The sequence below is a fragment of the Pteronotus mesoamericanus genome, unplaced genomic scaffold (genome assembly GCF_021234165.1).
Source record: "Pteronotus mesoamericanus isolate MK-2021 breed Mesoamerican mustached bat unplaced genomic scaffold, CSHL_Meso_final scaffold_31, whole genome shotgun sequence".
In the NCBI taxonomy this organism is placed as follows: Eukaryota; Metazoa; Chordata; class Mammalia; order Chiroptera; family Mormoopidae; genus Pteronotus; species Pteronotus mesoamericanus.
Window position 1 is genome coordinate 94,778 of NW_026555312.1, and position 27,808 is coordinate 122,585.

The 27,808-nt window shown below is 36.6% G+C and overlaps 1 protein-coding gene across 2 annotated transcripts in view; it reads left to right on the top strand.

Annotated features, from left to right (window-relative positions):
* Positions 1-3,243: 3,243 nt before the first annotated feature.
* HS2ST1 (heparan sulfate 2-O-sulfotransferase 1) overlaps positions 3,244-27,808 on the top strand; it is a 163,048-nt gene continuing 138,483 nt past the window's right edge. For both annotated transcript variants that reach the window (XM_054592077.1, XM_054592078.1), the window contains exon 1: positions 3,244-3,687. In XM_054592077.1, coding sequence (XP_054448052.1) covers positions 3,564-3,687 — 124 coding nt within the window. In that variant the 5' untranslated portion in view covers positions 3,244-3,563. The remainder of the gene's footprint in view (positions 3,688-27,808) is intronic.

Genomic DNA, 27,808 nt, shown 5'->3' on the forward strand with positions numbered 1-27,808 from the left:
GATTTCACCATCAAAATACTCTTAAATCAAGGTATATAAGACATTATCAGACAATACAATCCTTTGAATCTTCTACAATAGAAAAGATAAACAATAAAAACTATTCTTAAGAGTAACAATGTATAATAGTTTTTCTAATGCCAAAATAAAAAGCCTAATACTGTGATTTTTACACTCACAGAAAACAACCAGATTTTTTTCCCCTGTAGCAGAAATAAGCTATTTCAGTTGCTTCATTGGGTAATATAATTATGTTCATTATACAGATATAAACAAGGGCCAGCCATTACACTAAACCAATTCCTTTGTGTCAGAAATTGGATTTTCTCAGAATGATATTCATTCTTTGCTATAAATGCACTTAGCATGGCATTACAATTTAAAAACTCTATTCAAACTGCTAAATCTTAGTGTAATGTTAATATAAAGTCCCAAGCTGCCTGGTATAAATAAAAGAACACTTGATTTGAAATCAGACATACCTGGGTTCCAACACTAGTCCTGACATTTATCAGCCATGTGGTCAGATTATATAATCTTTGAACTCACTGGTGTAACTGTAAAAATGGCTTTCTATAGTGTTCTTGGAAGATTAAATAAGAATATCCATATGAAAGTGCCTAGTACAGAGTCTGGTTGTCAAACTGTGCCTTCTTCTGTCTTCCTTTCCTAAAAAAGATTACTAACTGGCAACATATGTTTTATTACTGCCTTTTTATAAGATTTTTTAAATCAAAAGATTGCTTATATAAAGTAATATATTGTATTTGCCATATTTTTGCATCTCCAAAAGAGTATTTTGTATTTGAGACTCCTTCTCTGGGCTCATTTTTGAGATTTAGTTCGACCTATACTTATTATTTCTGATGGAATTTAAAGTTTTTTCGTAAAAAAAAAAAACCATTACACGCACACACACATTATTTTCTAGTGGCTTTCTACATCTGTTGGTTGTGCCTATGAAAACCACATTCGGTATTGCAGCCCCATGAAACCCGCTGCCAGGGATCAACAAAAGAAAGTCAAAAATTGAAGTTATACTACCCCACTGTAGTATGTCTAAGAAGTCCATATAACAATACAACAAAGTATAAATTTTAATTTTAACATAACTCAAATTTCTCAAAGTGTCTTTGTCTTCTGCAAAGTTGAATTATTAATAAGTCCAGAACATGACCCTGAATGCTGCAAAATGGATCCAAAGAGCTGGCCAGGTAGCTCAGCTGGTCAGCACATTGTCCCAACACGCTAACGTTGTGGTTCCATCCCAGACAGGGCACATACAATAATCAACCGATGAATGCATAAATACATGTTACAGCAAATTGATATTCTCCCTCTTCCTTCCTTTCTGTCTCTAAAATCAGTAATTTTTTTGAAAAGTGTATTAACCAGCTTTCAATATTTAAAGTATTTTTTCATCATACAAGATTCAATTAATAAATTCATAGTAAATAAATTTGTTATCTCTTCAAACTGTACAAGGTAAGTTTTACCCTGGAGTTGAGAACTGGAATTATCCTTAGCTCATTACAACTTTAGTTGCACTTCAGTTACATTTGATGCTTTTGATAGACTGTTCTTTAAAATAGAGCCTCTCTAAGGCTTTCCTGCAAAGTCTACCAAAACAAGTAGTCATCTACTATTGGTAATATTACAATTATTTTCTGATAATATTTGTATTAAATACTAATGATCACCCACATCATCTAGCTGTTACTGCTTAGTCTAAATTATACTGCTGCTGGTATTTTGTTGCTTGCTTCTCATAAAGTACTTAAAACGATGCTGAGGTGAAAATATATGCATAAAACACTTCATTACTTTTTCATATTCAGAGTATGGCCTGTTGAGCTGATTTTTAAGTGCCCAGTACATTTTTAAATCAAAATATATCACTGACATTCTTGTAACACCCCTTCCCATCTGAGCTCCTCCCAAATGCCAAAGTTCTACTCTTCTGAAAGTATAAATCTGTACATTTTTCTGGTGTTTCACAACTTCATTATCCAACTTTTGTACTTCGGACCTCTTCGTCCATTAAAGTAAGCACTTACTGTTAACATCCTACTTAAGCATATGATTAACTTTTTGCATAATCTTACTTTTCCCTTCGTAAAGTTAAATCTCAGTCATTCCCTTCAGCGTTCCTTCCTCTTCTAAATTCACATCAACATTGCCGCGAGACAATGTGCATATACATATGTACCTATCTTAAGCCCAAAATATTAATCAGTTTAGCGCCACTGAAAATCGATTTAAAAGCCTGGATGCCTCATTACAGTACCTGGTTGAAGCGTTTCGATTTGCTTCCCTGCCCTAACCGGAGAGCCTATTTCGTTTCTCCCGTCAGTTGTTTCCGTTCCCTTGCTGAACCCAGCACAAGAGTGTGACTCAGTACAGTGTATTTCTTTTACTAACATCATCCAGGATCTCCCTTTTCTGGGCGTCTACCGAACCGATCCCAAAAGATTCCAGCAGTGTGCACATCTCAACAGAAACTCCCACATCTGGTTTTCGATGAAAGAATCCAGAGGTGAGATTCTGTTCCCTCCAGCAAAGCCCCCTCCAGTTCAATAGGGGAACTTTGTCCGGAAAGCCACGTGGGCCAGAATACACGAGGATATCCCCAGTCCCAGCTCTCCCACAATCTTTGCCAGACCCACAGACGAACGCCCACTTCGGTTGCAACCCGGCCCCTTCCACACCACTCGGCGAGTGCCCTCACCTAGGGGACCTCCAGTTTCTGGATTTGTCCAGAAGAAGAGACGCCACACGTGAAGGCCACCACGCCGGCAGTGCATTGGGCGGCATCATAACCTGAGGAGCCCCATGAAACCCTGTCCAGATCAAGGGGGGGGGAGCGGGGGGGGCGGAGACGCGGAGGAGCCTACCGAGAAGGAAAGGCAGTGAGAAGGAGACAGTTGCAAATCATGCAGCGGCCCCCCTTCTACTCTCTCTAGTTGTCGCCAGATAAACATGCGGTGCCCGTTTTCGGACGATTTCAGCTGATCCAGCCTGAGCGTAACACGGCGTGATCGGCGCAGGGCCTTCGTCGCCGTTGCCTGTCGCCTTCTCCTTCCTCCCCGCCTACGTGGATGCGTGCGCGTGGTGGCGGTGGGGGATGGGTGGGGGCGGGGCTGGGGGCGGCGCAGCCGCAGCCGCAGCCCTGGCGGAGGAGCGCGCGGCCGAGAGCAAGGGAGGGAGGGAAGGAAGGAAGAGAGCAAGGCAGGCAGGCAGGCTGGCGAGCGCGGGGGTCGGTGACTGAGGCACTAGAGGGAAGCGAGAGCCTGGCAGCCGATCGCACCGTGTTGCAGCTCGGGCTTTTGGAGGGATCAGCCATTGAGTCGTCCGAGAAGAAGCGGGCACCGGCGCTGTTTGTGCTGGCGCCTGGGGGCGGGGGACTGGGGAGGTAGGAAGGGGGGTCGCTGCGGTGGTTTTCTGGCTGTCTCGCTCTCCTTGCCTTTTTGCCTTCTCGGTGGGCTCCTCCCGGCGTCTCCCTCGCCCCCGGGGCCCCGCTCCCCGCCCCCCGCGGTATGTCTTGATCTGGAGCAGCGGGTTTCATGGGGCTCCTCAGGATTATGATGCCGCCCAAGTTGCAGCTGCTGGCGGTGGTGGCCTTCGCGGTGGCGATGCTCTTCTTGGAGAACCAAATCCAGAAACTGGAGGAGTCCCGATCGAAGCTAGGTGAGGAGCAGAGCCACTCCGGGCTGCGAGAGTGGTGTGGAAGGGGCCGGGCCAGGGGAGGCGTTGCAACCCGAGCAAGTGGGCGTTCGTCTGACCTGGGGTCTGGCTTGAAAGAGATTGTAGGGAGAGCTGGGACTGGGGATATCGAGAGCACAAGCTCCAAGAATGGTGTGAATTAAAACTTGAATGGTGTGCTGGGCCCGCGAGGTCACGGGACAGAGCTTGCAAGGTTGGGCTTTCCGGAGCCAAAAGGTTACCCCTAAGTAGCCATTCTACGGGGAGAGAGCAAGGGAATACCGAACTCGGAGGGGAGCGGGTATTGCTGGAGGGAACAGAAACGCTCAGCCTCTGGATTCTTTCAGAAGTAGTCCAGAAAACCCCGGCAATGTCAGGGGAGGGGTATTCTGATTTGAAATGTGCACACCTGGCTACGGAATCTTTTGGGGATCGGGAGGTTCACCAAGGGATAGACGCCCAGAAATAGAGGGAGATCCTAGGAATGATGGTTAGTAAAAGAAATACACTGTACTGAGTCGCACTCTTGTGCTGGGTTCAGCAAGGGAACGGAACAACTGACGGGAGAAATAGAAATAGGCTCTCCGGTTAGGGCAGGGAAGCAAATGAAACGCTTCAACCAGGTACTGTAATGAGGCATCCAGGCTTTTAAATCGATTTTCAGTGGCGCTAAACTGATTAATATTTTGGGCTTAAGATAGGTACATATGTATATGCACATTGTCTCGCGGCAATGTTGATGTGAATTTAGAAGAGGAAGGAACGCTGAAGGGGAATGACTGAGATTTAACTTTACGAAGGGAAAAGTAAGATTATGCAAAAAGTTAATCATATGCTTAAGTAGGATGTTAACAGTAAGTGCTTACTTTAATGGACGAAGAGGTCCGAAGTACAAAAAGTTGGATAATGAAGTTGTGAAACACCAGAAAAATGTACAGATTTATACTTTCAGAAGAGTAGAACTTTGGCATTTGGGAGGAGCTCAGATGGGAAGGGGGTGTTACAAGAAGGTCAGTGATATATTTTGATTTAAAAATGTACTGGGCACTTAAAAATCAGCTCAACAGGCCATACTCTGAATATGAAAAAGTAATGTGAAGTGTTTTTATGCATATATTTTCACCTCAGCATCGTTTTAAGTACTTTATGAGAAGCAAGCAACAAAATACCAGCAGCAGTATAATTTAGACTAAGCAGTAACAGCTAGATGATGTGGGTGATCATTAGTATTTAATACAAATATTATCAGAAAATAATTGTAATATTACCAATAGTAGATGACTACTTGTTTTGGTAGACTTTGCAGGAAAGCCTTAGAGAGGCTCTATTTTAAAGAACAGTCTATCAAAAAGCATCAAATGTAACTGAAGTGCAACTAAAGTTGTAATGAGCTAAGGATAATTCCAGTTCTCAACTCCAGGGTAAAACTTACCTTGTACAGTTTTGAAGAGATAACAAATTTATTTACTATGAATTTATTAATTGAATCTTGTATGATGAAAAAATACTTTAAATATTGAAAGCTGGTTAATACACTTTTCAAAAAAAATTACTGATTTTAGAGACAGAAAGGAAGGAAGAGGGAGAATATCAATTTGCTGTAACATGTATTTATGCATTCATCGGTTGATTATTGTATGTGCCCTGTCTGGGATGGAACCCGCAACGTTAGCGTGTTGGGACAATGTGCTAACCAGCTGAGCTACCTGGCCAGCTCTTTGGATCCATTTTGCAGCATCCAGGGTCATGTTCTGGACTTATTAATAATTCAACTTTGCAGAAGACAAAGACACTTTGAGAAATTTGAGTTATGTTAAAATTAAAATTTATACTTTGTTGTATTGTTATATGGACTTCTTAGACATACTACAGTGGGGTAGTATAACTTCAATTTTTGACTTTCTTTTGTTGATCCCTGGCAGCGGGTTTCATGGGGCTTTGTAATACCTGAATGTGGTTTTCATAGGCACAACCCAACAGATGTAGAAAGCCACTAGAAAATAATGTGTGTGTGCGTGCGCGCATGGTTTTTTTTTTTTTTTTTTTTACGAGAAAGAAAACTTTAAATTCCATCAGAAATAATAAGTATAGGTCGAACTAAATCTCAAAAATGAGCCCAGAGAAGGAGTCTCAAATACAAAATACTCTTGGAGATGCAAAAATATGGCAAATACAATATATTACTTTATATAAGCAATCTTTTGATTTAAAAAAATCTTATAAAAGGCAGTAATAAAACATATGTTGCCAGTTAGTAATCTTTTTTAGGAAAGGAAGACAGAAGAAGGCACAGTTTGACAACCAGACTCTGTACTAGGCACTTTCATATGGATATTCTTATTTAATCTTCCAAGAACACTATAGAAAGCCATTTTTACAGTTACACCAGTGAGTTCAAAGATTATATAATCTGACCACATGGCTGATAAATGTCAGGACTAGTGTTGGAACCCAGGTATGTCTGATTTCAAATCAAGTGTTCTTTTATTTATACCAGGCAGCTTGGGACTTTATATTAACATTACACTAAGATTTAGCAGTTTGAATAGAGTTTTTAAATTGTAATGCCATGCTAAGTGCATTTATAGCAAAGAATGAATATCATTCTGAGAAAATCCAATTTCTGACACAAAGGAATTGGTTTAGTGTAATGGCTGGCCCTTGTTTATATCTGTATAATGAACATAATTATATTACCCAATGAAGCAACTGAAATAGCTTATTTCTGCTACAGGGGAAAAAAAAATCTGGTTGTTTTCTGTGAGTGTAAAAATCACAGTATTAGGCTTTTTTATTTTGGCATTAGAAAAACTATTATACATTGTTACTCTTAAGAATAGTTTTTATTGTTTATCTTTTCTATTGTAGAAGATTCCAAAGGATTGTATTGTCTGATAATGTCTTATATACCTTGATTTAAGAGTATTTTGATGGTGAAATCCCTAATAGAGCAATAGATATGTTCAAAACTTAGATGCATTCATTGACTACTTGGTAAATTAAGAATATAGACAGGAATTCCTAAAAAAAAACAAAAACGTATATCACATAATACAATTTAAAAAAAAATGAATATGGGCTTATGCTATACATGATACTCTGTATTTTGTTCACCCCGCACCCCGGCCATTTAATACCATAGACATCTTTCCAGGTCCATACTTACAAATTTGACTTATTCTGATAGCTGTGTAATATTGCATAGTTTGCATGAATCATAAATTATTAAGCCATTATCCCAATTATGAACATTTAGTCTCTCCCCTACCCCCACCATTTTTTGCCTTTTTATCATTTCTTTTCTTGGTATTACAAACAATGTTAAAAGAAACACCCTTAGATGCCGATTTAACTCTTTGTATGTTGGTATCATTTTCACTAGGATAAATTCTCCTATCTATGGGATTGCTGGGACAAAGGATATATGTGTTTTATAATGAAGAGATTTAAAAAATCTGTTACTTTCCAAAAAGTTACGGTAATCTACATTGCCAAAAGACACTCACAAACACCGAATGCTACAAGCCTTTAATTTTTACCAGTCTGAAGTTGTTGCATTGACATTTCCTCAACTTCTAATTAGGTTGAACACTGTTTACTTGGTAGTTCATTTTCTTTTTCTTTTAAAGATTTTATTTATTTATTTTTAGACAGAGGGGAAGGGAGGGAGAAAGAGAGGGAAACATCAGTGTGTGGTTGTCTCTCGTGTGCCCCCTACTGGGGACCTGGCACATAACCCAGGCATGTGACCTGACTGGGAACCGAACCAGCCACCCTTTGGTTTGCAGGCCGGGGCTCAATCCACTGACCCACACCAGCCAGGGTTATTTGTTAGTTTTTTCATTTGTCTGTTGGGTAGTTTATCTTACCAACTTTTAGGTTTTTGTTTTAAAATATTAGAATTAGTAATCCTTTATCTACCCTGTGTTTTACATCTTGCTTTTCAGATCTGTCATTGACCTTTCGACCTAATGGTGCATTTTGCTTATACAGAAGTTATAATATTTACACAGTCAGATGTATCAATTTAGGCAAATAGGTTTCTTACGTTGTTTAAGAAGACTTCTCCCAGTTGAGATTATGTACATCCTCTACATTTTGTTATAGTATTTTATAATTGTAATTTTTATATTTAGCTCATTAAAGTGTTCATAGGTTTATAGAGATTTATTGTAATTTCTCTCAGTGAATAGCCACTTGTGGCAAATATTATGTTAATAAATAATCCATTCTCACCGTATGTTACAGTTCTTTTATTTATATATTAAGGTTTTATACTTGAATCAGTTTTGGACGCTATTCTTTTCCATAATTGGAGACTCTAAATGTCAGGAACCCATAGGTAGGCTAAAAGGCAGCCATAAATTCCCTGAAATTACATGCATAGTTTTCATCAGATTTGCAAAGGAGTATGAGATCCCATTAATGGTAAAAATCACCTATTTGTAGTAGATGGTTCATATTTAATGGAGTGAGTGTGTTATTTTTGTTTGTTTTAGTGTTACCATATTACAATATGCAGTTTGTGAAATTCATTTTGTATACAAACATGAAAAATTTTCTTTGGGTGTTAACATTAAAAAAATTTCATTTTATTAAAATACATGCTTAATTCTCCTAATGAGCTATGGAAGATTACATGGAATCAAAATAAAAAGTTATTTAGTTTACTAGTTACTTAGTTGTTTATTTAGAACGGTGTGTGTCAAAATTTTTTGCCTTTTTTTGTTTGTTTTTGCAAAGGAGTTGTTTCTGAATCTCAAGTGCATAGCTGTTGCTAATGTTGACTGTTGGAACAGTGCAATAAAACTTTTGTTAACATAAATGTTAGAATTACGTGTTTGATAATTTACTTTTATAAGGTCTAAGAATTTAAACTAATATTTGTTCATATGCTTAAAATACCCCTACTTAAGTTTATAAATGCGGTAGAACATAATCTTTTCAAGGAGGATAGTAATTCAGAATGGATTATGTAGCCATTTTCATTGGTGAAAATTATGTTACTGTTCTTAAAACCCTGCTAAACTAATAAACTAACAGTTCAGGGCCAAGGTTGAGACTGCGCTTTGGAATTTGGTAGTTTTTACAAGTGCATGAAACCATACAATACCTCTAAGATATTCCTGAGAATGTTCGATTTCTCTACTTCTGAAATTGTTTGAAAACCTCACAGTAGTGACTGTTAAGTAGAGGACTTTGGATAGTTGGAATGCAGTTATTCTAAAATTGCTCCTTGGTGCCTCACAAGTCCTGGATGGAATATCTAGTGCCATAGAGTTGCCTGCAACAGTTATCTCAGTTAAGGTATGTCTTCCTATCACTTTGTTGAGCCTTCCAATAGCTTTGTGGCACTTAGTGAAATCGAAATAATAATGAATATTCAAACACTGCTCTCCAGAAGGACCACTTTGAGAGATATCCTTATAAATGGACTTTATAATGATAGTTCACTATATCCTTATTTACAATTATCTATCCACCTACTTGTAACATCATTTATGTACTCTGCCTTTCGGCCTGTTAGCTATAAATGACCAGTAAATGCTTGTTGGGCCACTGGTATACCTGATCCTGTTCCCTCACCCGCTTAAAGACATGCTTCCAGAAGTTTTCCCTCATTTTTCCTATAGTCATTTCCTCTCTTTCTGCTGGGTTATTCTCATTAACATATGAATATGCTATTATTTCTCCCAACAGAAAACAAAACACAGTTTGTCTTGACCCATGAGCAATTTTCCATCTTTATTGTACTTGACCTGTCATCAGAATTTGACACAATTAATCACTTCCTCTGTTTTGATAGATTTTTCTGTACTTGGCTTCCAAGATCTATACTCTTGGTTTTCTTCCCGCATGACCAGTCACTTCTGTCTCCTGTGTTAGGTTCTTCTTTTCTCCTCAACCTCTTAATGTGAGAGTATCCCAGGGCTCAGTTCTTAGAACTTTTCTCTGTTTACTCTCCCTTAGTTGGTGGTTTATATGCTGACACCTTCCAAATATACATTTCTAATTCAGTTCTATTTCCTAATCATTGAACCGATGTAATCTGGCTGCCCACTTGAAATTTTCTTTCAGTAATTGGTAAACTTCTCAAACTCAGTGTCCAAAATGGGTCTTCTGATATTCCTGTCCACTGCCTCATACCATCTAACCCTTAACCATTTTATTTCTGACTTTCCCTCTCTCAGTTGATGGCAGCTCCATCCATCTAATTGCTAGAGTTTTACTTGACTTCTCTTTTTCTCACACTCTGCATCTAATGTCAGAAAAATCTTAGCTTTACCTTCAAAATGTTTCTAGACTACGAAATATTTTCGTAGTCACTGCTCAGCACTTTCTCTTTTATCACCCTAATTCAAGACACCGTCATCTCTCCCCTGGATTACTGCCATATTTTAACTAGTTCTCCTCCTCCCACATTTGCCTCCTTGTAAACTATTCTTAATATAACCGCTACAGTAATCCTCTTAGAATGTAAATCAAATCATGTCACCCTTCTGGATGAAACTCTTTAGATAGAAACTTCCTAAATTACCGTAATGCAAGCTGCTTTTTAAAAACAAAGTCCACAATTTTATTGGCTAAACACAATAAATAACTTTTAAATTTGCATTCATGTATTAGGTGATCATTTTGGGATGATTTTCCTCTACATGGGTGACTGAGGGTCTTGGGTACCTTTTGATATGTAGTCCTGCCATCCCCTCAGACTTCAGAGTTCTCCGTTGTCAGCCTGGGGAAGAAGCAAGACAAGGGTGAGGAGGTTAGTCCCTCCTAAGCGCTTTGGCCTCTTTTTACCCTCAGTTTAATGACTACCGCTAGTCGTCATCTACATGCAGAGGCGGGAGGCTGAGAAAGGAGGTTTTTAGGTGGTATCACAAGTAAAACTGGAGATACTATGGAAGGGGTGAGCATATATTTGAATTTTTTGAATTCTTTTGAATAAATTGTAAAATATATTTAGGCTTATGTTATGATTCAGAATATAAACTCTTTTAGTAAATTTTCTTTGTGAATATGAAAATGTATATTCTCTTGTTATTGGGTGCAGTATGCTGGAAATGCCAGCCAGGTCCTGTTGGTTGAAGCTGTTGCAGTGTTCTAAATCTTTGATGTGTTTTCTGCCTACTTGTCCCTTCAATTATAGAGAAAGCAGCTTTAAAGTCTCTGGTGATAATTGTGGATTTATCTATTTCTCCTTGAAGTTTCGTTGCTTTTTGCTTCATGTATTTTGAAGAAGTATGATTAAGTGCATGAATGCTTAGGAATGTCATGACTTCTTGATTAATTCATCCTTTTTCACTATGAAATGACCCCCTGTATCCTTGGTAATATTCATTGCTCTGAAACCTGTTTGGTCTAATACAGCCAGGGTTGAATAGCATCAACATGGGTCTCTTTTCTCATTTTTAAAACATTAACCTGTTTATATTTTTTAATTTAAAGTAGATTTCTTGTAGACAACATATATTTGGTGCTTCCATTTAATTTCACAGTCACCCTTGTAAATGGGGGTATTTAGAGCATTTACTTTTTTAAAAAATATATAAACAAAGTATACTGGCACTGTGTGAAATTATAATGTATACAAAAAACTAGAGTTTCACAAACACTTCAGAATTACTCTCCACATCTTCATTTGTTCCCACAACAGTTCAAAATGGAAAAAAATATGAGAAAACAAAAAATGAAAAACGTTTTCATGTTCAAATCACTGAAGAATGAAAAAATAATTTGTGACAATTTCACTGATGGTTGTACAAAATTCTACTTACTGTATATAATTTACAAGAACAAAATGAAGCAAAGTTACAGTTCATCCTTCAAAATCTCTTACATTTACTTTTGTGATTAGGTTTATTTTTTTCTGAAATTTTAAAATCTTTATTATATATTTTTCCATTACTATTTAGTCTCCTTATACTCCCCCCAGCAATCACCACACTGTTGTCCATGTCCATGAGTCCTTTTTCCTTTCTGCTCAATCCCTCCACCCCCTTACTTGTCCTCTGCTCCACCAGCTGTCATCTGTTCTCCATCTATGAGTCTGTCTCTATATTGCATGTTAGTTCAGTTTGTTCATTAGATTCCACATATGAGTGAAATCATATGGTATTTGTCTTTCTCTGACTGGCTTATTACACTTAGCATAATGTCCTCTAGGTCCATCCATACTGTTGCGAAGGATAAAATTTTCTTCTTTTGTACAGCTGAGTAGTATTTCATTGTGTAAATGTGCCATAGTTGTTTTATCTACTCATCTATTGATGGACATTTGGGCTGCTACCATATCTTGATGATTGTAAATAATGCGGCAATGAACATAGGGGTGCTTATGTTCTTTCAAATTAGTGTTTTGGGTTCCTTTGGATAAATTCCCAGAAGTGCGATTGCTGGGTCAAAAGACATTCATTTTTAATGTTTTGAGGTATCTCCATGTTGCTCTCCACAATGGCTGCACCAGTCTGCATTCCTACCAACAGTGCAAAAGAGTTCCCCTTTCTCTGCATCCTCACAAGCACTTGTTTGTTGACTTACTAATGATAGCCATTCTGATCGGTGTGAGATGTTATCTTACTCTTGTTTTAATTTGCATTTCTCTGATGATTAGTTGAGCCTCTTTTTATACATATGTTGGCTATATGTATGTCCTCTTTGGAGAAGTGTCTGTTCAGGTCCTTTGCCCATTTTTCATTTGGGTTGTTTCTTCTCTTGGTGTTGAGTTTATGAATTTTGGATTTTAACCCCTTATCAGGTGTATCGATGAATATGTTCCCCCATTCCATGGGTTGTCTTTTTATTTTGTTGACCATTTCCTTTGCTGTGCAAAAACTTTTTAGTTTGATGAAGTCTCATTTGTTTATTTTTTTCTTTGTTTCCCTTGCCTGGGGAGACATTTCCAATAAAATATCTCTACCAGTGATGTCTGAGATTTTGCTGCCTGTGTTTTCTTCTAGCATTTTTTATGGTTTCAGGTCTAACATTTAAGTCTGACCCTTTTTGAATTTATTCTTGTGTGTGGTGTAAGAAGGTGATCTAGTTTAATTTTTCTGCACGTCTCTGTCCAGTTTTCCCAACACTATTTATTGAATAAACTATCTTTAGCTCATTGTATGTACTTTCTTCCTCTATTGAATATTAATTGATTATAAAGCTGTGGGATCATTTCTGGGCACTTTATTCTGTTCCATTGATGTATGTGTCTGTATTTATGCCACTACCAGGTTGTTTAATTACTATGGCCTTGTAGTATAGTTTGATACTAGGTAGAGTGATTCCTCCAACTTTGTTCCTATTTCTCAGGATTGCTGTTAACTATGTGGGGCCTTTTGTGGTTCCATATAAATATTTGAAATATTTCTCCTAGTTCTGTGAAATATGTCATTGGAATCTTGGTAGAAATTGTGTTGAATCTATAGATTACTTTGGGCAGTATCGACATTTTATTGATGTTAATTTGGTCTTTTACATCCTTGATTAGGTTTATTCCTGGGTATTTTATTCTTTTTGTAGCAGTTATGAATGGGATTGTTTTCTTAATTTTCCTTTCTGTTAGTTCATTATTGGCATATAAAAATGGAACTGATTTCTAGATATTAATTTTGTACCCTGCTACTATGCTCAATTTATCAGTTCTAGTAGTTTCTTCCTGGAACTTTTGGGGATCTCTATGTGTAGTATGTCATCTGTATATAAAGACAGTTTTACTTCTTCCTACCTGATTTGGATGCCTTTTATTTCTTTTCCTTTTCTGACTACTGTGGCTGGGACTTCCAGTACTATGTTGAACCGGAGAGGTGAAAACAAACATCCCTGTCTTGTTCCTGACCTTAAGAGGAATGCTTGTAGTTTTTGCCTGTTGAGTATCATGCTGGCAGTGGGTTTGTCATATATCGCCTTAGGTATGCTCCTTCTATTCCCACTTTGCTGAGAGTTTTTTTAATCATTAATGGGTGCTAAATTTTATTAAATGCTTTTTTCTACATCTATTCATATGATCATGTGGTTATAATCCTTCATTTTGTTTATGTGGTGAATCACATTTATTGATTTGCAAATATTGTACTGACCTTGCATTCTGGATAAATCCCATTTGATCATGGTGTATGATCTTTTTGATGCATTGCTGTATTGGGTTTCCTAATATTTTGTTATATTTTTCAGGGTTATATATTCTTCAGGGTTATTGGCTTGTAATTTTATTTCTTTGTAGTGTCTCTATCTGGTTGTGGATAATGCTGGTCTCTTAAAATGAGCTTGGTAGCCTTCCTTCCTCTTGAATTTTATGGAATAGTTTGAGAAGGAGAGGTGTTAGTTCTTGAATGTTTAGTAAAATTCACCTGTGAAGCCATCTGGTTCAGAGCTTTTGTTTCTTGGGAGTGTTTTTGATTACTACTTCATTTTCACTAGGTTTAAGCTATCCATTTCAATTCTCTGATTCTTCCTGATTTAGTTTTTGAAAACTGTATGTTTCTAGGAATTTATCCATATTGTCCAGGTTGTCTCAAATTTTGGCATATAGTTGTTCATAATATTTTCTGTAATCCTTTGTATTTCTTTGGTGTTAGTTGTTATTTCTCCTTCTTAATTTCTGATTTCATGTATTGGAAGGTCTCTCTCTCTCTCTCTTTTTTTTTAATTTGATGAGTCTAGTTAAAGGTTCATCAATCTTGTTTATCTTTTCAAAGAACCAGCTGTTGGATTCATTGATCTTTTATATCAATTCTTTTAGACTCTTATTTCATTTATTTCTGCTCTGATAATGATTGTTTCCTTCCTTCTACTCACTTTGGGCTTTATTTGTTGTTCTTTTTAAAGTTTCTTTAAGTGTAAAGTTAGATTGTTTCTTTGAACTTTTTCTTGATTTTTGAGATAGGCCCATAATGCTATGAATATCCCTCTTAGGATTGCTTTCCAAGTGTCCCACAGATTTTGGATTGTTGTCTTCTCATTTTCATTTGTTTCAAGGTATCTTTTGATTTCTTCCTTGATCTCGTTGTTGACCCATTTATTGTTTAATAACATGTTATTTAGCTTCCTTTTCTTTGTGTGTTTTCCAGTGTTCTTGTATTCGATTGCAAGTTTCATGGCCGTGTGGTCAGAGAAGATGCTTAATATGATTTCAGTCTTTCTAAATATATTGAGACTTGTTTTGTGTCCTAACATGTGGTCTATTCTAGAAAATGTTTCATGTGCACTTGGAAAGTATGTATATTCTGCTGCTTTGAGGGGAAATGCTCTGGAGATATCAACTAAGTCTGTTTGATCTGGTGTATCATTTAAGGCTGCTGTCTCCTTGTTGATTTTCTGCCTGGAAGTTCTAGCCATTGAAGTCAATGGGTTGTTAAAATTTCCTGCTATGACTATATTTCTGTCATTCTCTCCCTTTATGTCCATTATGATTTTTTCTACATATTTAGGTGCTCCTATGTTTAGTGCATAAATGCTTACTAGTGTTATATCCTCTTGTTGATTTGTTCCTTTTATCATTATGTACTGTCCTTCTTTGTCTCTTACTCTAGCTGTGGTTTTGAAGTCTACTTTGTCAGATATAAGTACTGCTACCCCAGCTTTTTTTCCTTTCCATTTACATGAAATATCTTTCTCCATCCCTTTACTTTTTGCCTGTGTGTATCTTTCAGTCTGAGTTTTGTCTCTTGGAGGCTGTATGTATATGGGTGTTGTTTTCTTATCCACTCAGCTACCCTGTGTCTTTTGGTTGGAGCATTTAAGCCCTTTACATTTAATGGCATTATTAATAGATTATTATTATTAGATTATTAATACATATGCAGTGTCATTTTATTGTTAGATTATTTTCTTCTTTATTTTATTTTTTTTGTCTTTTTCTTCTTCCTCTTCTTAAAGCAAGCCCTTTAACATTTGTTGCAGTACTGGTTTGGTGTTGCAGTACTGGTTAAGGAGCATTTAAGCTCCTTAAGCTTTTTCTTATCTGGGCAGCTCCTTATTTCTCCTGTGATTTTAAATGATAGCCTTGCTGGGTAAAGTAGCCTTGGTTGTAGGTCCTTGCTTTTCATCACCTTGAATATTTCACACCCCTCCCTTCTGGCCTGAAATGTTCCGGTTGAGAAATCAGATGACAGTCTCATTGTTGCTCCCTTGTCGGTAACTATGTGCTTTTTCTCTTGCAGCTCTTAGGATTCTTTCTTTGTCTTTAAGCCTTGTCATTGTAATTATGATGTGTTTTAGCGTAGGCCTCTTTGGGTCCAACTTGCTTGGGACTCTCAGAGCTTCCTGGATTTGGACTACTTTTTCCTTCACCAGATTAGTTAAATTTTAAGTCATTATTTCTTCAAATAGGTTCTCAATCCTTTGCTCGCCCTCTTCTCCTTCTGGTGTTCCCATGATGCAGATGTTGTTACACTTAATGTTCTCCTAGATGTTTCTTATGCTCTCCTCTTTTATTTAAGTTCTTCTTTGTTTTTGCTGCTCTCCCTGATTGTTCTTTTCTGCCTTGTCTTAGAAAACACTGATTTGATCCTCTGTTTCATGTAGCCTACTGCTTATTCCTTCCAGTGTATTATTCAGATATTGTGTTCTTTATTTCTGACTGGTCCTTTTTTATGGTTTCTATGCCTTTTTTCTTGCTGTTGAGTATCCTTATAATCATAACTCAAAACTCTATCTGGTAAATTGCTTACCTCTCTTTCATTTAGTTCTTCTCAAAAATTCTCTCGTTCTTTTATTTTGGGTCTGTTTCTTTGTCTTACCATTTTGGCTGCGTTGTTTTTGCCTTAGATGTTAAACTAATCAGCCATTAAACCGATTGGTTTTTAATATAATCAGTCTGTGATCAGCAGTCAAGCTTAAGCAGCAGAGAATGGGGCAGACTAATTCCTGGGGGCACGGCCATTGCTTCCCTTCAGGCTGAAGTCACTTGCTGGGGAGTGCTCTGCCTGGGACACATGGCTCCTACAGTATGGGGAATGATTCAGCACATGGATCCTGGCAACTGTTCTCATACTTCTCTTCCCAGAGCCACCAACCCAAGACTCTCCTTAAGCGTCTCTAGTCCAGTGTCCCTCCCTTTGCCGGCACCCATGGTAAGGGGCTGCAAAAGAAATTTTGTGCTTTGGCCTTTAAGAGACTCTTTGTGTCGCCTGCTGTCTCTCCCTGGCTGAGGGAACACCTGCTGCTCTCACAGCTGGATGTTATCTGGGTTCCTTTCCAGCTCTGGTGCTGTAGGCTGGGGAGCTCAGCTTGGAGTTTAGACCCCAGAATTTTCAGGGGGAACCTCCAGGCCACTGAAATATCCCTCTGGTGCTTCTGCTGCTGCCTGTGGGAGCCCAGCCAGCCCTCTCACTTCTATTCCACACTCCCTGCCAGTCACATTGTGGTGAAGTGATTTCTTCTATCTCTCCATGGTTATAAGGCTTCTCTCCAGCTAGTGTTCAGGTGATTATTCAGGTTTTAATTCCAGCTTGGTTGTGGGATGTGGTTACCGTAGCATCCACTTACTTCTCTGCCGTCTTGGACCTCTTATAGTTAGCTTTATATCTCTTGAGTTTTTATTAACTTTCTGTTTGTTCCATCTGTTGCCTATTCCCTTTTTCTCTTTTTCTGCCTTCTTAAGGATTAGCTGAGTATTTTTTTCATTCCTTTTTATCTCATTTGATGACTTATTAGCAGTGCTCCTCCTTGCATTTTTTTCATGGTTGCTTTAGAGTTTATGGCATACATTATAGTTCTTAATGTATAGTGTAGGAACCTTAATCATTGTGCTTCCATTTACTCTCTCCTGGCTTTTTGTTATTATTATACATTTTATTTCTACATAAAAGTCTTGCATACATTGTTGTTTTTGTTTTATGTAATCAGTTATCTTTCAAAGAGATTAAAAAAATTTTAAAGTATTTTGTATTTACTTATACATATTCCATTCCTAATGCTCTTCATTTTTTTTGCATAAACATAGATTTCCATTTAGTACCATTTTCTTTCAACACGAAGGATTACTTTTAAAGTTATTTATCTGTAAAGTCTGCTGTTGATGAATTGTTTTCACTTTTGAATATCAGAAAAAATCTTTATTTGCCTTAGTGTTTGAAAGATGCTTTTGCTAGGTATAGAATTTGAGCTGACATCTTTCTTTTTGTACTTTAAAAATACTGCTCTATTGTTTTTTGTTTTTTGTTTTTTGTTGTTTCTGGTGTTCATTCTGTATTTGCCTAAAAGCAAATTTATGATGAGAAACAAACAAACCAAGCAAACCACCACCCATACTTCTGAAAAGAGTGACACATCCTCACAAAAAGCCTCAGACAGGTCCTCTAGGAATATGTTATCAGAAGAAGGTGTTATCGTAGGAGATACACATGTTGTTGCCCCTGAAGGCAGTGGGAGACGATATGGAGGTTAAAGACAGAAATATTGATGATCCTGACTCTGTGTATGCCTAGGCTAATGTGTATGTTCGTGTCTTATTTTTTTTTAATTTTATTTATTTATTTTTAGAGAGAGGGAAAGGGAGGGAGAAAGAGGGAGAAAAACATCAATGTGAGAGAGAAACATTGATCAGTTGACTCTAGTAAGTGCCCCAACCAGGGACTGAACCAACAATCTAGGCATGTACCGTGACCAGGAATCAAACCATCAACCTTTCACTTTGTGGGATGATGCCCGACCAGTTGGGCCACACTGATTAGGGCTGTGTCTTATTTATTTATTTTTATATCCTATATGTTCCATGAAAAGGAGAACATTCAACCTGTGGTACTTTCCATTTAAAAAAACACGATGCACATTATATGAAAGTCAGTAATGACAGGTAAGTAAAAAGAAAGAGTTGAAGGTTGGAATTGTACTTCACGATTACTTGGTAAGAAGTAAACAAAGCTTTCAGCATTAACAACTTAAGAGGCAGCCTTTGTTTTTGCTAGTCTGTAGTTAGAATGCCAAATTTTTGAAGTCTAATAGCAAAACAGTAGTTTTTTTTCTTTTTTAAAAATTATTGTTGTCCAGTTACAGTTGCCCCATCTTTTTCCCCGTTGCTCTTCCCTGCCCTGCCCCCCCCAGTCACTCCCCACCTCATTGTCTGTGCCCATGAGTCCTCTATTCATGTTCTTTGACTTGCTCCTTCCTCTTCTTTCCCTGTTACTCTCTTCCCCCCTCCCCTCTGATCACTGTCAGTTTGTTTCTTATTTCCTTGTTTCTGGTTCTGTTTTTCTCATTTGTTTGTTTTGCTGATTAGGTTCCACTTATAGGTGAGGTCATATGGTATTTATCTTTCACTGCCTGACTTATTTCACTTAGCATTAACACTCTCCAGTTCATCCATGCAGTTGTGAATAAAGTTTAAAAAGTAAAAAATAAAAAAATTCAAAACTTTTAAGGAAATAAAGAAATATTTTTGTAGAGCTGTACAATGTGTTTTAAGCTGTTACTTCAAAAGGGTTCAAAAGTTAAAAAAATTTGAAAATTTATAAAGTAAAAAAGTTACAGTAACTTAAGGTTAATTTATTATTGAAAGAAGAAAAATGTTTTTTTCCCCACAAATTAATGTAGCCTAAGTGCACAGTGTTTGTATAGTCCACAATGGTATACAGTAATGTCATAGGCCTTTACATTCACTGACCTCTCTCTCACCCAGAGCAACTTCCAGCCCTGCAAGCATCATTCATGGTAAGTCCCCTATACAGGTGTATCATTTAAAAACTTTTATGTTCTATTTTGACTGTACCTTTTCTATCTTTAGATATGTTTATTCACATGAATACTTACCATTGTGTTACAGTTGCCTGCAGTAATTCAGTACAGGTTGCACAGGTTTGTAGGCTAGGGGAGTATGCTGTACTATATAGCCAACATACCATCTAGGTTTGTGCAAGTGCTCTCTAGGATACTTGCACTGTGGCAGAATTGCCTAACAATGGATTTTCTAGAATGTATCCTCGTTAAGCGGTGCATGATTTTATTATAGTTACTAGATCTTCAACTTTGCATGATACAATTCTTGCTAAAGGTAGTTAGGTTGTACTGAACCTTCGGTATTATAGAGTTTCAGGGACAACCCTTTTTAATTTGAATTGTTGGATTCTCTTTCTGGAAAATGGTGATTTGAAAGATTGCAAATTGATTCGGTACTTGTGTAGCAATTTAAAACTGAATTTAGAGGGAAAGGGATGCCTATTTGGAATTTAGGTATTATCCATTAGTATTACCTTATATTTTTTCATTTTTTATTTATAACTTCGTGACATAACTAGAAATAAATGATTTATGCAGTTAAGCACATAGAAATAAATTTAGGAAATCATCAGATGTTGTCTGGGCTGGGAAAACATTTATTCAGAAATGTTTTTGGTTCATTGATAACACACTCCTGGTACGTATTACCTTAATGCTTTGAAATGAGTATAGGAAGCAGGCTGATCAATCTTGTTTATTTTTTTTTCTGGTAAATAAGTCTAAGGTGTTGATATCTGAGTTTCATACTTGTCTTTAGACAGTGAATTTGGTATTAATTTTTTTATTAGTGTTGTGCTTTCCAAATAATGCCTTATTACAGTATACCTGTTATTTTAGTTAATATTAACTTTAAACATATGAAGTTAAAAAAATCTAGTTGCACAGAATAAACATAATAAATAAAGCCTTACTGCAAAAATGAATTTATATTTGGTCTTTAATAAACAGAGTTGTAAATCTCACCCTATTTTCAGTCCTTCGAAGAGCTTTGTGATTAATTAGGGCTATCTATGGTTCTTTTAATTTTTAAGGTGTGATGTAATGTGACAATATCTTACATAGTGCCGTGGCAGGCTAGCTCAGTTGGTTAGAACATTGTCCCAATACACCCAGGCTGCAGGTATGATCCCTAGTCAGGGCATATACAAGAAACAACTAATGAATGCATAAATAAGGAAAGCAACAAAATCAATGTTTCTCTCCCCCGCCCCTCACTCTCCCCCCTTCCCCCTCTCAAATCAATAAATAAAAATTGGGAAAAAAAATGAAAACATCTTAAATATTCCATGATAAGAAATGTAATATTTTGAATACAGGGAGGAATGTTGGAGCTTTGAGTAAATTGAGTTGTTGGATTAAAATAAAATCAATAAAATTCTCCTTCACCCTTGTAATTGACTTAGCTGATTACGTTAAGTCTATGTCAAACTGAAACCAGTTCAGCTATAAGTTTTGACACTAAGATTCCTTAACTAATATGAATGAGAAATTTGTGATTATTTCGTATTTGGATTTAGGAAGCTGCCTCCAATTGCCAGAATTTTAAAAAATTTTCACCATAATTTTATTGCTTTTTAACAAATCATTAAAGTGCTGCATGTTTCTGGTGTGTTATATACCATTTGCAGAAAACAACTTCGCTCATTGTTTCCTCTATAGAAGAGCTGATTAGAAAGACTGGCTTGACATGATCTTATATTTTGATAAGACAGCTTCTTTGTTTTTTCAAATAGGATAGAATAAAAACCATTCACTCTTGTTCTCTAGAATAAATTTGTTATCTTCCTTTCATTGAAGGTAAAAAAACAAAACAAGCAAACAAACTTCTGATGATATTTTAGTTTCTCAAACCAGGTTTCTCGGTGAGGAGAATGAGGGCTGTGTGTGTGTGACTTGCTCCTGAACCTGGGACGTGTTAGTGATAGTCCCTGACGGGGGGTGAGCCTCTCCCGGAATGTCTGTTGGTGGGATGCCATGTGGGCCCTTTTTCTTTTGCTGTAGGTTGGAACGCTTGACTAATTAAGCCTGTGACTAGTTACAGACTAGATCTTCCTCATGACCGTTCTGACTTCCCTTTGGTCTTTTTTTACTTGTTTTGAGTATTTTCCTCCTTTACCCATGTTTCTTAAATGGGATTTTGTTTTTCCCACCAATGGCAATCCATCATCACCTCTGAACCTTCATCTGCAACAGACCTTAATAACCTACCGTTGTTGAATCCATACTGTGTAGTGAGCATATTTTAGATGTCTTACATGTATAACTCTATTTAATATAAATGATGCTTATTTTTCCGTCCTCAGAGAGTTATTGGGAAAGTTAGATGACCTTCAAAATATATAGGGAATGTGAAACTGTAAACCAAAAAAACTACACTTATAAGTTGTTAATAGTGATAATGGCATATCTACTTTCTCTTTTCTGTTGTTGCCTTTTTTGGTATAATGTAGTCTAGTTTACATTTCTTGCTACTCTCCCCGGTGTCTGACCTTATAGGATTACTTGTTTGATTAGTGTTCAGGTAAATCAAATGATGATGTTACGTGAGTTACAAATTTGACATTATGATTATCTGTTTATTCCTCTCTTAGGAAAGAGTAAAAATCACTGGCAATGAATACTGTTATTTGCCACTAAAGACAGAGATGTATTTATTTTTATGTAAATTATCAAAAAGCCCTGGCTTTTTAAAATGCCTGAACTTTCTTCACTCTTTCCCACTAATCCTTGCCAACTTGGCATTTTAAGGATTGATTTTTATGAAATGCAAATTAAATTTGAATTGTGATGGGGAGTTTCCATGCATGTGCATACACATATAAAATAACTACATAGCTCCTAAATGTGTTTCTTAAAGCACTAACGATAGTCATATTAGTGAAGGAAAAGAAACCCCTGCCTATTTCTTCACTATGGAAAAAGTTTATGTGATAGTTCCTTTACTGTCAAGTTTTCCCACAGTGATTCATTGTCATATTCTCAAACAGAGGGGGAAAATGTGGTCTTATCCTGTAATTTAGGAATTTCAACATTAAAAAATTTTTCTCACTCAGATATAGAATAGGATAGATTGTATGTTTAGAATTATTCCTGGGATTATAAGAATCTCAAATAACAGAATTCTTGACTCTTACACATTTTTTTAAAGGCTTTTAAAATAAGGTCAACAGTTATTTGCTGTTACGCAATCAGAAAGTTTGGTAGGCCAGAATGATAGAGACTGTGAGAGAAATTGTGTTGTGATCACCTCTTTCATCATATATTTTTGTTACTTCTTTTGCTATACACAGTTTCATGAACAGAGCAGTAATTTGACTTGCATATTCTAACTTTTTATGTTTGTGGATAACTCTTGGTTTCCTTAATTAGCAGTGAGAACATTTTGGAATGTGATGCTGCATTAATTGGGGGTTCTGTTTACTTGGGAGTTCTATTTTCTTAATTCGTTTCTTAGTGAGTTTACCAGTCCATAATTGATGACAGAATGAAATAACTGTATGAATCTTTTACATTTCACCTTACCTTCTTCTTTCCTCTTATGAAATACAGTATCCCATAACTGGAGACTATGTCTTAATTTTCATTTGGGTTCCAAAAATGTAAGCATATGTTAGTCTGGCCCTTTGGGAATTACCATCTAGAAGAAAATTATCAAGGGACCCTATAATTTTCTAATTTATAACAAGATTGGGAGAGTGCACTTTTTTGTTTTTCTATTTAAGCAGTGTCTTAGGACACCATTCCCTCCTACCCTCCTCCACCTTGGATTACCAGTTTAATTTGAGAGCTTTTGCCTGCCTGTCTAACCAAGTATGTAAGGTTTTGGGTGTTCTTCATGAATTATTAATCTCCTAAACACCAAAAGTTGAGTATATATTTGTTCTATCTGCTTAGGTGCTTATAGTAATACCGGCTCTTATAGGAGGGCTCTTAACAGAGATGAGGCAAAGAGGTAAGGAAGAGAATTTTTTTAAACAGTAAAAGAAATGGTAAAAGAAAAACTTGTAGTGTGTTGAAAGGGTGTTCCTTTCTTTATGTAAATCTGGTTTTTGACATACAAGGGGGACCCCCAAAACTGGAATTTATTTATAAAAAATTGTGTATTTATTCTTATATGTTTAAATTTCAGTCACCTCCAAGGCACTCTCCATTTGATGCAGTTCACCCATTGAGATGTCACTGCTTAAAACGGTTTTGACCTTGTTCATTTTGATGCCTTTTAAAAATGCTTTTGCCGTTTTTTGTTTTATATCTTCCTCATTGGTGAAATGTTTCTCTTTGAGGGCTTTTTTCACCTGCGGAAACAAACAAAAAAACAGTCACTCGTTGCGAGATCGGGTGAAAAAGGAGGGTGGGTGATGGGTGTCATTACGTTTTTGGTCCAAAACTGCTGAACACTTAGTGCGGTGTGGCCAAGTGCATGCATAAATCACCCATCATGAAATGGGCAAATGTGTTGAAAGAGTCTTAAAAAAAAAACTCATTGAAGCTGAATGCAGCCTCTCACAACACCACCAGTGGGCATGCTGATACAGATGGGTTTCTAGAACACTCACCCAGTAGGGGAAGCCTATACTGCAAGGGGCCTGCCCTCTAGAAGATAATTCCGGGTTTTTTTTGGGGGGGGGGGGGGGGTCCCCCTTGTATATCATTTCCACCTCCCTGAAGAATTTGTTTTAATATTTCTTGTACGGCAGGTCTACTGGTGACACATTCCCTCAATTTTTGTTTTTCTGAGAAAATCTTGATTTGTCCTTCACCTTTGATGGATCATTTTGCTGGATGCAGAATTCTAGGTTGTTGGGGTTTTTTTCAACACTTAAAGTATTGTTTCCCTTCAGTGTCTTCTTATTTGCACAGTTGCTGAAGTAAAGTTTTATGTAATTCTTGATGTTGTTCCTCTTACAGAAGGTGTTTCTCTGGCTTATTTTAAGCCTTTTCTTTCATTGATTTTTGCAGCTTTATTATGATATGCCTAAGTGTAGATTTTTTTCAGTAGATAACCCTGCTTGATGGTCTCCAAATTTCATGGATCTGTGGTTTTGTGTCTCATTTATTTTGGGAAATTCTCAGCTATTAATACTTTAGATATTTCTTCTGTTTCTTTCTGATAGTCCCATTCTACTTATTTTTACATGCTACACCTTTTGCAATTGTCCCACAGGTCTTGGTTATTCTGTTTTGTTTTTTTGTTTGTTTTTTTAAATTATTTTTGCCTCTTTGCTTTTCAGTTTGGTAAGTTTCTATTGACCTATCTTCAGGCTCTCTTAATTTTTTTCTCCTTAGTGTCCCATTTTCTGATGAACCCGTCAAAGGCATTCTTCATTTCTGTTTTAGTATAACTGATTGTTGTAATTCTGATTCTTTCTTAGGGTTTCCATGTCTCTGCTTATATTGTTTATATTATCCACCTGTTCTTCCATGGTGTTCACCTTTTTTCCTATTAAAGCCCTTAGCATATCAATCTTCGTTATTAAATTCTTAGTGTGGTAATTCTAAAAATCTCTTTCATATGTGAGTCTGGTTCTGATGCTTGCTGTGTCTCTTCAGACTGGTTTTTGCCTTTTTGCATACCTTGTAATTATTTTGTTGAAGGTTGGAGATGATGTATTGAGTAAATGGAATTCAGACAAATAGACATTTAGCGTGAGGTTTTCTGTTATCTGGCTAGGAGTTAGGCTGTGCTTACCGACCGTTGTAACTGTGGTGTTAGAGACTAAAATTTCCTACAGTGTCCTTTTAGTCTTTGAATTTCCCTAGCTATTTCCTGAGCCCTGTAGTTTTTTTCAGCTGTACCTGTTGTTATATAGGAGACTTATTGATGGTAGGTAAAGTGTCAGGGGAGAAGGGCTCTGTAATCCTACGATTAGGTCTCTGTCCTTTAGTGAGTCTGTGTCTCATGGCTGTGACTTTCCTCAGTGCTTCAGAGCTCCCCTGCTCTCCTGCTTCCCAAACACTTAGGTGAGACAGGAAGGCTAGAAGAAGGTCAAATTTAGGTATTTCCTTAACTGCAGCTTGGTTAAACTTTGGTAAAAGAGTATCCTTTTGGGGGCAGGACTTTGCTCTGGAGAACAAAGAGGTCTGGGCTATTTCAAAATGATTACTTTCTCCCACTCCCGCACCACTTTACTGAAAATATGAGGGCTTTTTTGGTCTTCCTAGTGTGAACCTGTTGGTGCACCTGGATATGAAACCCAGGAAAGTCCTCCTCCCCCAGACATTTTCCTGCATTGGTAGCTGTCAAGCTAGTCCACACTTCGCTTTTAGCAATTGATCGATGATAGTGTTAAGTGCTCTAAGGGGTGCTGGACCCAACAGTGGACTTCTGCTTCCTATAAGCTGTGATTCTCTGTATTCACCCATCTCTCCAGTTTTCAGGGCAGCAGGTTGCCTTGGACCTCAATTCTCTGATGGACTTCAGAACAGCTGTTGATTCCCAGTTCAGCTTCCTTCTTGTGAGGATAGTAACAATGACTTCTGTACTTTTTACATGTAAGACCAGAAACCCTTAATGATATTTTATAAGTTGCCACATAATTTTATTTTCTGACTTTTATTTTTTCAGTCCATTTGTAATTTAGATTTGTAGGGGTATACGTAGGCAATGGGAGATTTCTGGGCCATCCAATTGCACTGCTTTATCTAACAATTCTTATGTTAGGATTATTTGACTTTAAATTCATATAGCATTATATATCTATTGTACTTGGTAGGGATAATCCTTCCTGCATTATACTTTGCTTTATTTTTCTATTTATTATTTCAGTTGAACTTAAGAACGATTTTGTTAAATTAAAAAAGGCATTAGGATTATAAATTGAACTGCTCAGTAATATGATTAGAACTATAGTGTTGTGTTTGGACTTCCCCATCTGGAAACATTTCTCTTTATTTGGGTCTTCTTTTACATTTTGAAAATGTATAATTTACTTTGTGCCAATTACACAAAGTTCTTGTGATATGTATTTTCTGTATTTTAAAAATCTTTTTATTTTGAACTAATTTTAGACTCAAATGGAAGTTGCACAAGTATAGTACAGAGAGTTCCTGTGTACCAGTTAACACAGGTTCCCCCAGTGATAACATTTTATGAAACTGTAGTACAATTATCAAAGCCAGGAAATTGATACAGGTATAATACTATTAAGTAAACTGTAGGCTTTACTCAGATTTCACCAGCTTTAGCATGCACTCTTTAAATCTCTTTAAATATATACATATATATCTGATATGATTATTGTTGAAATAGGCTTCCATTACACCCCTTTCTCTTCCCACCAACTTACCGATACCCCCTCCCTCTTTCTGCTGTTAGAGTGAGAATGCTGTTAATTTTCAGGAAGCTGCTTTGCGAATAGATTTTAAATTCTAAAAGATTTTCAAGTGCTTTTGTTGAAATTTTTAGGACGGTAATCTCATTTGCTAATGTTATTTTTATTTCTTTCTGTACTATGTCGTATTGCATTAGCTAGATTTCAAAATTATACTTTGTGCTTAATTTTTACATAACTGTCTTTTGGTTTCACTGTTGCGGGAAATTAGCTATAGATATGTGTTATAAGTTGATTTCTGTAATATCTGGTATTAAAATATTGATGTGTAATGAGTGTTTTTACCATGTTTTGGGAATTCTAATCACTTTAAATGAACCATTTCATTTAATCCTCACAACCTCCTAAGACAGTTGTCAAGGATTACCCTTTTTATAGATGAGCAGTAAATTGGCTTAGGTTAAATAATTTGCTTGCCTAAGGTCACATACTTCGGAAGTAGCTGAAACCTAAGTTTTTTTAAAAATTCAGTTTGCTTTTAACCTTTTTAAAAAATATTCCTATAGCAATAGAAAAGGTGAATTTTAAGCTGCTCAGATGAATTTGATCTAGGGCATGCATTTATACCATGGAAGTTTCATTCTAGAATTGATGAAATTAACTTCATAAAATTCAGATTGAATGCTTTTTACAAACTGATATTTTAGTGTTTAAGTAGAATTATCAAAACAGTATGCTTATTTTTAAAAAATGGCAACATTAAGCCTGCCCCCTCCGTCCCTTCGTCTCTTCTTTCCACAGGTATTTTTTTGGGAGGTGTAGTCACTACTGAGTATCTAAATGTGTCAAAAATTTTTTAGTTAGATGTATATGGAATTGTGAGATTACAAAGAAGTTAATATTTAATTATGAAAAACAATGTATACTTAGGTTTTTGAAGAACATCAAATGTTAACTCCTTTGCAGTTTAAGTTAGTATGCATTCTTTCTTAACTTCTGATGACTGATGACTTTAAGATGTCAGTTTTCCTGTGACTTAGATTGAATGAATCATAAATTAATAGAATCTGTTACTTGAAAGGAATCTTGAAGGGTATTTACTTTATTTACTTAGGTTACTTCCC